This window comes from Protopterus annectens, chromosome 3.part1, assembly GCF_019279795.1.
Source record: "Protopterus annectens isolate FY-2018-M chromosome 3.part1, PAN1.0, whole genome shotgun sequence".
NCBI classification, from domain to species: domain Eukaryota; kingdom Metazoa; phylum Chordata; order Ceratodontiformes; family Protopteridae; genus Protopterus; species Protopterus annectens.
In genome coordinates this window covers 733,143,670-733,156,174 of record NC_056732.1, presented here as the reverse complement: position 1 = coordinate 733,156,174, position 12,505 = coordinate 733,143,670, and the positions used below count along the sequence as shown (strand labels likewise).

At 37.5% G+C, this 12,505-nt stretch overlaps 1 protein-coding gene across 1 annotated transcript in view; it reads right to left on the bottom strand.

Moving 5' to 3' along the window:
• Positions 1-12,505, bottom strand: part of PKHD1L1 (PKHD1 like 1) — a 1,597,738-nt gene that overhangs the window by 376,333 nt on the left and 1,208,900 nt on the right. Inside the window, exons 50-51 of the mRNA XM_044066249.1 lie at positions 9,206-9,447; positions 1,008-1,144 (exon numbers count right to left, since the gene is read on the bottom strand). Of these exons, the coding sequence (XP_043922184.1) occupies positions 1,008-1,144; positions 9,206-9,447 (379 nt within the window). The remainder of the gene's footprint in view (positions 1-1,007; positions 1,145-9,205; positions 9,448-12,505) is intronic.

Below are 12,505 nucleotides of genomic sequence, written 5' to 3'. Positions count from 1 at the left end.
TTTTCTAAGTTTATAAGAGCAATATGTAAAATCTGTTCCTGATTTTGGGTCTTTGTCCAGGATTCTTGTAGATGTTGAAAGGTATGAATGCTTTAAAATGATCATACACGCTGGCAGACAAATTGCCAGTAAAAGAAAGGCATGGTAAATTTATTTTCTACAATCCATACTTTCATTAAAATATATATATATACATGCGTGTGTGTTTGTGTGTGTGTGTATATACATTTGTGTGTGTGTGTGGTTGTGAATATGTGTGTGTGTGTCTGTGTGTATATATATATATATATATACACACACACACACACACACACACACACACACACACACACACACATGATCTTTTCAGTTTTCTCATTATATCTGATAAAAATGGTGATGCTATATGAACTTCTTCACTGTATGTTACACAGGGCAATGTCAGGGTTGAGTTACACAAGTTAACCTTTGTCAAATATAAGATATATATGTACATATCTAAAGTCATACCATTTCTTATATAATGAGTTACAAAGTGGTGTGATAGCACAACAGCAATGTAATCTTTGGAATGAGTTGGTATAAAACCACATTGGTAAAGGCAAAAAAACTATGTGTTGTGGAAGTGCAACTTTTAACAGTTCTAGAGTCTGTTAGTGTCAACTTATTTTAGTATAGCAAATTCAAAATGGAATGCAAACCTGCAATATGGCCTTTACCAAACTTTAATCAACTGTTGCTCACTCAGGTCAACATTTGTTTGCATTTATTGTTTATTAGATTGAAAAAATGTTCGAAGTATTTAACAAATATGTATTATGAGAAAAGCTAAACTAAAAATACAAGGAAATATTTATTCTAATGTCACTAAGTGATTTCATACTCATAACTATCAAAAGATGCATACTTAAAACTGAATTAATAACTCTGTTTGAAAGAAGCAGTTATAGTAAAGTTTGTAATGAAGAGTTATTCATTATTAGACTGGAAAGCAAACATGTTGCCTTGCACTTTAATAAACATATTACCTCAACGTATTCTATTCTACCAATAGCAAGATTTTGATTAGGAGTTGGTGCATGGAACATGATGCATCCACCAAACTGATCACTTCCAATTTCTTCACCGAATCTTCCTTGAAAGCAGGTCTGAACTGCAAATTCACCTATAAGGCAAATATAATTGTTAGCTATTGCACACAGTCATGGCAAATGAGTATATAGCATGAGCATGAACATCAGTATCATAGAAATATATAAATGCCAACATTGTAAGCAAATAAAAAACTCTGTTAAATAGTTTTTTCTTTTTCTTTTTACCACAAATTATTTCAGTTTCATTGATTTTATAACTTTTCTTTTATATGCATTGTTTTATTAAAATTACAGTGCAAGTTATATTATAGCAACATGACATACTCTGACATAAATTAAGGAATCAATATGGACTTATTGAAAAATAATTAGTGGCAGAAATCAAGAACTCCACATAAAATGGCTGCAGATATAATCAGCAAAAAACATTGTGATATATTGCTGGTAGAAGAGATACATCCATCCTTCCATCATGAATTTAAACTAATGCTTATTTGCACATCAGCCTCCTCCTTGCAACAGAAAGTCATAAATGGCCCATGGATGCTCTCACCTCACTCTAGGGCAGCTAATTCATGCACCCCCCCCCACCACATCTATGATCACCCACCAAACGAATTTTCACCACAGTTATTTATTTGATTCTTTACAGGCATGCTGTGGTAAGAACCATGTTAGCTCAGTCTAAGCTAAGATGGGCAAATTAAGGCCATCTAGTCTACCTTTTCCATACTTTCAACAGTCAGGTTACTGAATTCTAAAATCCCACTGTACAGTTAATGATTTTGTTGTTTCACATGATTTAAATTACCAAAATGTATTTATGCAATGTTTACTTTTGACTGCTTGGTTTAATTTAACTTAACAATTTATGTGGAAATTTGGACTTTATTATACAATGGAAAAATGTAACTTCCTGCTGGAATGCATAGCTGAATTAGGTGGGAAAATCTGTAACATACCAAAAACGAGTTCAGCTATAACTATACTTAAACACTGACCAGTGAAGCTATCGAATTGTTAAAACATTATGGCCAACATTTCTTCTCATGTTGAGAAGCAGCAAAATAAGTATAAATTATTTATTTTATATGCTGCTATTTATTCCCATACCAAAAAAATGAGTGTTACAAATTTAAAAGGGAATATTTTACTTTAAACATGTCTCTTCTGTGTGTTGAGATCAGCTGATCTTTTCTTTTGAAGCCACTCTTACAATGGTGGAAAGTGCACGCTAGTGATGCAATGCATATAAATGTGTACTGTGCATAGTTTGCCACATTCATTGGCATAGGTATTAACAGTACATGGCAAGTTCTCCTGTATGGCTTATACTAGTGCCCTTTGCAGAATGGCATTATTTTAAAAAGGTAAGATGTTTTAAATAGTGCCATTCTTTAGCAAGAATACGCCATGGAAGGTGTTATGGGTATTTCATATTTTTATCTTTATGGAGCTCTAATATGGTCATTTTGGCTACATCCTCATTTACAAACAATACCCTCCCACCCACAATATGGGTAAAATATGAATTATTCTTTTCTTACTATGGTGCACTGATTCACTATATACAATTACATAAAGGAGTAAGGGATCCTCTAAGGAGTAATTGTGCAAGCTTCCCTCTTTGTAGTGTTACAAAGTTCTTAGCATTACACTGTAAAATGTCTGTTGCAGTAGGTTAGAACCTGAGATCTTAACAGATCAAGATCTTTTACATACATAAGTGCAAGGATCCATGGCAAAGACTCAGCAATACTACCTCTGATACATAGAATACTGAAGAGAAAAGCCTCAAGTCACATATGCTCAACACAGGAAAGAATGAAAGGTTTGGTGTTTGGAACTATGTAGTCAAGTACATATGGGAAACTTTTATCAGCAGCTATTTACGCCTTCATTTTATATGCTGCAGAAAACAACAGTTCAGCACAGGTATCACTCCACAGATATTTATTAAGCGCTTTCGTCTAAAATAAATGTCAGACTTCTTCAGAATAAAATTACAAAGAAATCACTGACTTCAAATACACAATTCTCCCCACCTATTGGTCAAACACTCACATAGGGACACTCCCTTAATGAGCTCTTAAACAAAACTCAGTTATTTAGAACTAATATTATATAAAACAATACAACAGCATAAAAATATGCAAAATATGAAATGCAAAAAACAAGTAATAAATTATAAAAAATATGCAGATTTTAACTTTAGCAAAGGTCCCACGGACATTCTGTCATTAAGCCCAGGTGGTTCACAGGCATTAGTTTTAATCTGCCTCTTCAACTCTCGACACTCCAGGAAATCATCAGTGGGTCCCCCTCAAGGGCCCAAGTCCACATGGTCAATAGCACAAAACAAACTTGTGAGTGGAATAGATTTTAATATGTCTATAAAGGGCATTATTCTCATTTTTATGCCCTATATCATACATGTGCTGATAAATCCTTTGTCTGAATGCCCTCTTGGTCTTCCCCACATAAAAACTGTCACAGGACTGGCACAGAGCCACATATACCACACCCTTGGAGTAGCAATAGTATTTTTTATATGGTTTAATAAAACCAAAATTCTTCATTTATGAAGCTTTATCAAATCAGTCAGTTGCACTGGTGGCCCCCTGTTATTTATGAAGCTTTATGAAATCCATCAGTTGCACCGATGGCCCCCCTGTGAGTACCATCAATTTCTGAGTACAACAATACCCTAAATACCCCATCAGTCCCTTTTCTCTTAACCTCACTAGCTATGTTGCCCACAAATGACTCTGGGTAACCTCATCACTTTAACAAGCCTGTCAAGACCCCAAATTCCTCTAAAAATTCATCACTACCCGACAACATTCTGGCTAGCCTAATAAACTGCCCCTTTACTAGTGCAACTGATGGATTTTATAAAGCTTTAATTTTGCCCTTTAATATAGACTTCTATGATATTAAAAAAATTATTATGAAATATTGGAGAATTTTTAGAATGGATCCCACAGTTGCCGGTCTATTGGGCAACAAACCAGCTATTGTTTACACAAAGGACATTTCTTTTAAGGGACTGTTGGAGAAAAATTCTGTTATGCCAATAAATGGTGAGAGTTTTAAATGTGGGAGATGCCCACAGTGCCCATTTATATTTAATAAGGAGAAAATTAAAATCAAGAATTTTGGTTTTATTAAAATGCTAGAGCATTAAAATTTCCACTCAAGAGTGCAACAAGGTGCGTAGTTTTAAAACTCTAACAACCATGGGAAATAAATTACATGTGAATAAATCCTGGTATATATTTGTAATTCTTTAAAGTGCATGGTCTATCTTATATTAAAAAATAGTAAATTGTCTCACACAATTTAGAATTACATTGCTATCACTTTGATACTTCTCAGGAGTCCTCATTTCACCTTTTATTTTTGCATGTCACCATTAATGTAGATGAATATTACTAATTGCTGTCATAACATCTTCATAACACAGAAAATGCAGCATAAACACAGTCACAGTGGCAACTTTTCAGCTGTAACAAGGCTGGTTCATGCACTAAAAAATGGTAAACCAGAATTTTAAGTAAAAGTAGTAGCTTGCATATGTAAGACAACAGTCTGGTGACGGATATCAGATTTAGAAAGACTGATAGGTTCCTCACCTGACTGAACAGGTATATTTTGTTTATTTGCATTTGTTACCTAGGTAGAGGACTGATTCACACTGACCTTTTTCAGAATGAGCCCAGGAGCAATGTTGAGTTAAATGACTTGGTCAGAGTCACACAATAGGCAAATGAACGATAAGGGAATTGAACCCTGAAGTACCAGAAGCAGCCTGTTACAAGCTCATAGCATTAATTAGTCTGTTACGTGCCTGATAAGAGTTATTACACAATATGATATGAATATGATAAAGAACCTTGAAGACTTACACTGAAAAAAAGAAAAGTGCCAATTGTACATGTGTAGGAGTAAATAATGTCAAACTCTACTTTGCTTTTGTAATGCAGCAACAGATGGTACCCTGATGAATTTACTGAAATACTACCCTCATTGTGCATGGCATAAAACATCAGGAAAAAACATTACTTTTAATAACTGGCTATGGATGTCAGATCAGTTGGCATATTGGGTAAGATTTTGGCCTCCCATGCACAAGATACAAGGTTTGATCCAACCAATGCCTGTAGGGAATTTGCATGTTCTTTCTATGTCTCTGTAGGGATCTCCCAATCTACCAAAAACATGCTGAGTGTTTCCAGTTCAAACTCAGTAAAGAATGTAGTTGTGTGGCAGCAGCAGAGACTCTAGATGATGTCCTATTGGGGAAGAGAGACCAACCACTTTGGGCATCAACTGTGGTGTGCAGTATCTACTAGATATTGCATGAAGGTTCTGGAGAGGGTGACAAATATGGAGAGTAGTAGAAATAAAGATGGCAGTTAAGGTTGTATTCAGATCAGGCTGTAGCCCAAGTGACCTGATGTTTGTGGTGTGTATTCCCTCTAAAATGAATAACACCCCTTCCTTTCCTGTGCTGAAGGTCTCCACCTAAGTTAATAACAGAATCAGAAATTCAGTAAAACAATCCACTTGTTTGGCACTAGTCACACAATCAATAGCTTTAATAAAATCCTTAGATGAAACTGTACAAGAGAAAAAAAAGGTTGTAATCCTTTAATGCTGAGACTGTGAATTAAAAAAAATGTCAGTTTAGAGGTATTATTATTCTTTTAGGGCATTACAGTGCATATATGCTTGCTTACAACTTAAAGTGTGGTTTAATAATTTGTTTATTTCCTGTTCATCTGTTTATCTGGCTCAGAGTTTTTTCTGACCATCATATAAACATGTTTTTTTCAGGTCATATTATGTCTACAACTGTCTAAATGAACCCCTTTAGCAACATGAGCAATATTGCTAATCTACAAACAATATTTTTAATAGTTTTAGGGGGAACAGTGAAATATGTTACTTACATTTATTAACTGTTTGAGGGACAGCATTTTGAGAGGTGTCCATTTTTAAGTGATAGGTTTCCAAGAGGGGTGGAAGTAAGAGCTTGTGAGTACAAAATGGAATTTCCTTGCCAAACCCCTGATTCTTCTTCTTCTTCTTTCAGCTTTTCCCGGTTAGGGGTCAAGACAGCGGATCACCTGTCCACTCATGATTGGCATTGGAATTTTACAGTGTCAAATTGCCAGACCGGTGCCCAACCTTCCACAGAAGGAACATACATGCACGCACTTATGCCTAGGGCCAGTTTAGAGTGTCCAGTCCACCTACAGCATGTCTTTGGGATCAGGACATGCAGACTTCACACAGAAGGCACCCCAGCTGAGGACTGAACTGGAGAACCTTTTGCTGTGAGGTGGCAACGTAACCGCTGCACCACTGCAGCCGCTATGCCACACTCCCGGTTAATAGGTGCATATCAGAGAGAACCCTTATCTGGATAGGCTGGCAATCTCTCATAGAATGCACAGACACAGTCACTCATACACAGCATGTACACCTATGGGCAATTTGCAGAATCAAATATTCAGACTATGTCTTTGGGATATGGATGTTTAAATAGAGAACTTGGAAAAGTCCTAAAAGGGCATTAAGAGGAAATGTACATTTGCACAGAATGTACTCTATATGAGAGCCAAAGTGGAGAAACAAGCAGTGTGAAACAACAATTCTAACCAACGTTCCATTGTTGCCTCCTGATTTGATAATGGTAATATCACATTTTGGATAAAAAGATACAATTCTGAGTGTTTTATAAACCACTGCATACAGTGAATGGGGTACCTATATGTCAGCAGGTCTTTTTGTCTTACTTTTATCTGGTTGTAAGTAATTCTAATATTCTATGTCACTGTTGACAATAACAATAATGATACAGCTTCTTCTGCATGCCACAGAGTGACATCTTTACTAAAAGTCAAGAGTGAACCAAATATTTGATGAACTATAGCCTACTGATACAAAGTTGTCCTGTTCTTCCACCTGGGAAATGGCTAAGAAATTACTTACAGCTTCAGAGCAGTCCTTGGTCAATTCTGACTGTTTCTTAAACAAAAAATTGTCTTTGCTTGGATCCTGGCTCATAAAAAAACTTCCACTAACATTGAAACCCAGCTCCAATGCCCATGATGATATGCCCTCATATTTCTTAAAAGTTGCCTCAGAAAGCATAGCTCTTCCATCTGCATTCTTATAAATCGATCTACTACTGAATGCCAAGTTCCCCAGCTCTGGAAAAAAGTCTTTATTATTCCACTCCATAAAGCTGGTAATAACAATAATATCACAAACTTTCAACCTATTACTATCTTATCCCCTATTTCTAAACTTCTCGAAAAATGCATTCATCTACAACTTCTACCTTACCTCATAAACAACCAGTTTCTAACCCCTACTCAACAAGTTTTCAGACCCGGCCACAACACTACCACAGCTCTTCTCTCCTTCCTAGAAACCATTAATAAAGCCTGTGACACTGGCCACATCATGTCCACTCTCCTCCTTGACCTCTCTAAGGCATTCGACACTTTCTCTCATAACCTTCTTTTCACTAAACTCTCCAAACTAAATCTATCCCACTCCTCTATTAACTGGTTTACCAGTTACCTCTCAAACAGGCAACAAGCAGTCAGATGGAAAAAAGCCACCTCCCCTTTTCTCAATACTCCCACAGGTGTCCCCCAGGGTTCAATTTTAGGCCCCCTTCTATTCAATATATTCATAAACAATTTCTACCAAGCCATCCCAAATGCCAACCTTGACCAATATGCTGATGATTCAACAATAATCTGCTCTGCCTCTTCTCTACCCATCCTAGTTAAATTATCCCAAGATGTTTTCTCCTCCACTGAGCAATGGATGATGGACAATGATCTAGCACTCAATGCTACTAAAACTAAACTCATGATATTTACTGTTTCCAAAACCACCACTCTAGATAAAACCTCATTCTCAGTCACCAGTCAAAATAATACTCCTCTCAAAATAGTCTCTAATGCTAAACTACTAGGAGCCCTGATCGACGACCAGCTAAAGTTTGATAATAATCTACAAGTAAATATCAAAAAACACACAAAAAATAGGCATGCTTTACCACCACAATCGTTACATCCTCTCCCTCCACTAGGTTCACCCTCACCCACACTTACTTTATCCCATCCCTCCTGTATGTTGCCTCTATCCTTACTAACCTGCAATCCTCCCTTAAGACTAAACTCTTCTCTTACTATAATAAAATAACAAAATTTGCAATTGGCCATAGGTCCACTTCCCATCACTGCACTGCCCTACACCAAATTAATTGGCTGTCCAGTTACCTCATCTATACTCAACTTGTCCAAGCACACAAACTTATTTTCACCCCCCCCCCCTCTGTCCCTCTCTTGCCACCACCTTTAAAATGCACCAACCAAATAGATCTTGAATGGTACAGTTCATTAGCCTAGAAATTAACTTCATGAATTAGCATAACTGTTAAAAAATTAGACTGTTTCTGTTACTGCATTGTGCTAATATGTTAAACTGTTAAAAACTTTGACTGTTTGTAAATATTACTCTTATTGCATTCAGGAGTGGCCTTAGGTCAACTGGTGCCCTAGGCAAAAAGGCTCCACAGCGCCCCCCACCACACCACCCAGTGCCCCCATCCTGGTCTACCTACACCAAAAAAATACTGGAAAGGTGCCTCTACTAGAGCGGCGCCCTAGGCGGCCGCCTAGTTGTCTTATGCCTAAGGTCGGCTATGATTGCATTGTGCTAATATGTGCACTCTACTAATATGTGTTTTTCTGTTTGTTCAATTTTGCTTCATTTGTGCACATTACATTTCTCTAATAACTTACTCTTATGTTAAATCTGTAATTTATAATTTTCTGGAACTTTTCTACCCAGGACTCCATTGAAAACGGACTCTTCGTGGCCCAATGGACTATCCTGGCAAACAAACTATAAATAAATAATAAATAAATAAAATAACATAATAATGGGTGACATAAGTATCCAAATACAGACTGGGAGTATTACTGTAGTATTTTATATGCACCAAATGCATATATATTTTTGTTAACTGGAATATTTAACTACTAAATATATATATACACACACACACACAAATGAGCACCTATTAAATGATTTTGTCTTACCTGGATCAAATCCTTCTGGGCAGGCTGATATTGTGTCACTCCATTCTACATTAGTAGAGCCTCGTATCAGAATGTTTCTTGTTAGGAGGCCAACCTCAGCCCTGCCTTCAAACACAGTGCCATCAGGCAGTGGGACAGATACAGCTGTATGTGTGTAGTTTAAGGGTTCAGTGAGACTTAAGGTTTTGCCATCTGCAGATACATTTGCAATTGTTCTCTTTTCATTCTGTGATTGACTTAGTCTGTAAACAGAGTTAGAACCAATAAAGTCAGTGATACAGTACATATTTAAAACATCTTACAGCTGAAAGTCATTTTCTCTTACAGAATATGATACAGCGCAGAATGCATTTAGAATATATGAAATCTCTAACAACACTTAAGCATAACACAAAGGTGCTCATTATGAGACGAATCTCTGATACAATGTTCTAGAACAGATGACTAGGGACATTTCCTGTGTTAGACGTATCACTCCAGTATATTTCTCAGTGAGATCTGCATCTAGCTGATACTCAGAGATGCGAGAAGTACTTTTATGAACAGCCTACTGATGCAGCTGTAGACCTTTGCTATTTGTGGTTACAGAAACTTACATACTTATCCAAGACTGTGTACATATGCAGAACAAGATGAGATAGTTGTAATCCATAATTAAAAGTTATTAAGCAAATGGCTCATGTCATAGTACTAGCAAGTTGGTTCCAATAAGCATCATCTTATTGAAGCTGTTTGGCCAAAACATGTAAACCAGCACAGAATATACTGCAGTATATAATACTACTCCAAACTACACATTAATCCTTTTGCACTTTGTTCACTTTCCCTGAAATGTGTTATAATACAATACATACTTCTCATGTCATATTTATCTTTTCAAATGATATGAGAAAGAAATGAGATATACAGCAAAAATAACCAGTGGTCTTGACTGACCCAATTCACTTCCAAGCATTTAAAAAAGTTCTAAATAGTATCTTTACTCAAGCTGCTTGTGCTGTACATTTTTAGAATTTCAGACAGCTTCACAATACTTTTGCAACATGTACCTACTATCTGTGAGGCACTGTATGAACCCTATATATAGGACAAAGAATTAAAGGTAGTATCGTGTGCACTTATAAGATGTGTAGTCAGAATAGGTTTAACTAAAAGACACCAAGATATGCAACCCTCCTCAAGGTTTACTTCAGATACCCTCACTGAAGGGAAGGGATCACATGACAGACTTCAAAGCTAACAGCTACATCCCGTCTTAAAGATATAGTATCTAATTATCTATGACATCCCCCTTACTGTATAAATGTAAAATGTGCTATGATTTACTTATAACATTAAGAGATCAATAGCTAAACAATACCATTCTATTATTTCATGTCATTACAGGAAGAACGCATATTCAAAAGGGTATCAACAACATTTGAATGAATAGCAAATTCAAACAAAGCTTCACATTAGCGCTCTTCAAGAAAAATCTTGATGATTGGATGGGAAATAGGAAATTCACCCCAGGGATCACTTGGCTCTGCTCGACAGGGGCACAGGAAAATAATTTTCTTGGGTGGTGAAAGCCAGGGTACCTTTTTGGCTAGGCTTATATAGGCCCTAGGTCCAATAGCCTAGTACCTACCTATGAACCATCTCTTTTTAGTTTTATTATCTGACACAGTCATAAAATCTAGAGGTTTCTATATAAGCCTTTGACATCATAATGTAAGCAGATATTTGTGATTTATCAGTCACAAATTCGTCATAGTCATGTTAGTTTTATGGTTTCACACCTTCTTTACAATAATAAAAATTGACTTTCCTGAATTCAAATCACACTCATTACAACTTCTTGACAAAGCATGGTGTTTTTTCAGTGTCTATTCTGTAGAAGCCTGAGAGATGGTAAGGAAACTAAGGTATCCTTTGAAATCTTTAAGAGCACCACAGGCTCAGATTTTCTAGTAAATCATGAAAAGTCATTGTTTGTCTTTTGGAATTGTCCTAGGCATTCAGGTCAAGTGCTTTCTGTTCATAGGTTCATAGGTTTATACTAGGCTATCTGCCCTAAGGCATTTATAAGCCTAGCCCAAATTTTTCTGGCTTACGCCACCCCTTATATGAAAAAATACTGTGCCCATTAGTTTGTTGTGCCTCTGTCCAGCAGTGACACAGAGATGATTCCCGGGGTAAACCTACGATCTCCCATCCACAGGTCAAGATTTCTCTTGCACAGAGCCAGCGAGGTGCTCTGCCTCACATGGACCGGGATTTTATTCCACAGCATAGGGAGTCTCTGAGTGATAAATCTATCCCTCCAGCACGTCCTATTTATGTCTGTGCTAAGGTTTAAGTCGCTTGCTCTAGTGGTTTTGGTGGATTTGGATTTTTTGAGGTGGAGCATGTCCATTAATTCCGGGTTGGACATGACCTTGTATGTCAGGCTCATGTCACCTCTGAGCAGATGGTATGCGACTGAATAGAGCTGGAGTTTCTTCAATCTGGCAGCATATGACAGATTTTGGAGTCCCTTTATCCTTTTGGTGAGGAACTTTTGGGGTCTCTCCAATTGCTGCAGATGTCGGGTGAGATACATCCCGAATGGGGCATTGTACTCGATCATTGGTCTGATAAGTGAAGAGTACAAGGGAACAATGACCTCACTAGATCTGGATGTGAATCCCTTCATGATCAGGTGGGCAATGTAGAAGGTCTTTCTAACCACTTTAGCAACGTGAGTGTCAAAAGAAAGGCCACTGTCAACCTGGGTCCCCAGGTCCCTGATAACCTCTTCTGTGCTTAGTGGATTGCCACCTATATGGTAGCTTGGGGTTACCTTGTTTTTCTTGAAGGGTATGACTATACATTTTTTGGCGTTTAACTTCAGGCCATGGCTCTGGCACCAGCTATCTGTTTCCGTTAGTCCCTTCTGAAGGATATCCGTGTCCGATGCACTTTCCACTATGGCGCCCAGTTTGCAGTCATCTGCAAACTTTGTCAGCCAAAGTCCTCCCATGTTGGCCTGTACTTCTGAGAAGTAGATGCCAAACAATAGGGGGCCAAGGACCGAGCCCTGTGGGACACCACTTGTGACCGGCTTGGAGTCTGACATAGCGCCAGCAACTCTAACCATGTGGGTTCTGTCCTTAAGCCAGTTTGCAACCCATCTTGTGACATATGGGTTTACATTTAAGCTGGTAAGTTTTTCTACAATACCCGAGTGGGGTATTGTGTCGAAAGCCTTTGCAAGGTCAAGGTAGGCTGTATGGACTGCCTTTCCCAAAATAAATGGCCTTGGTGACTGTTTCGAAG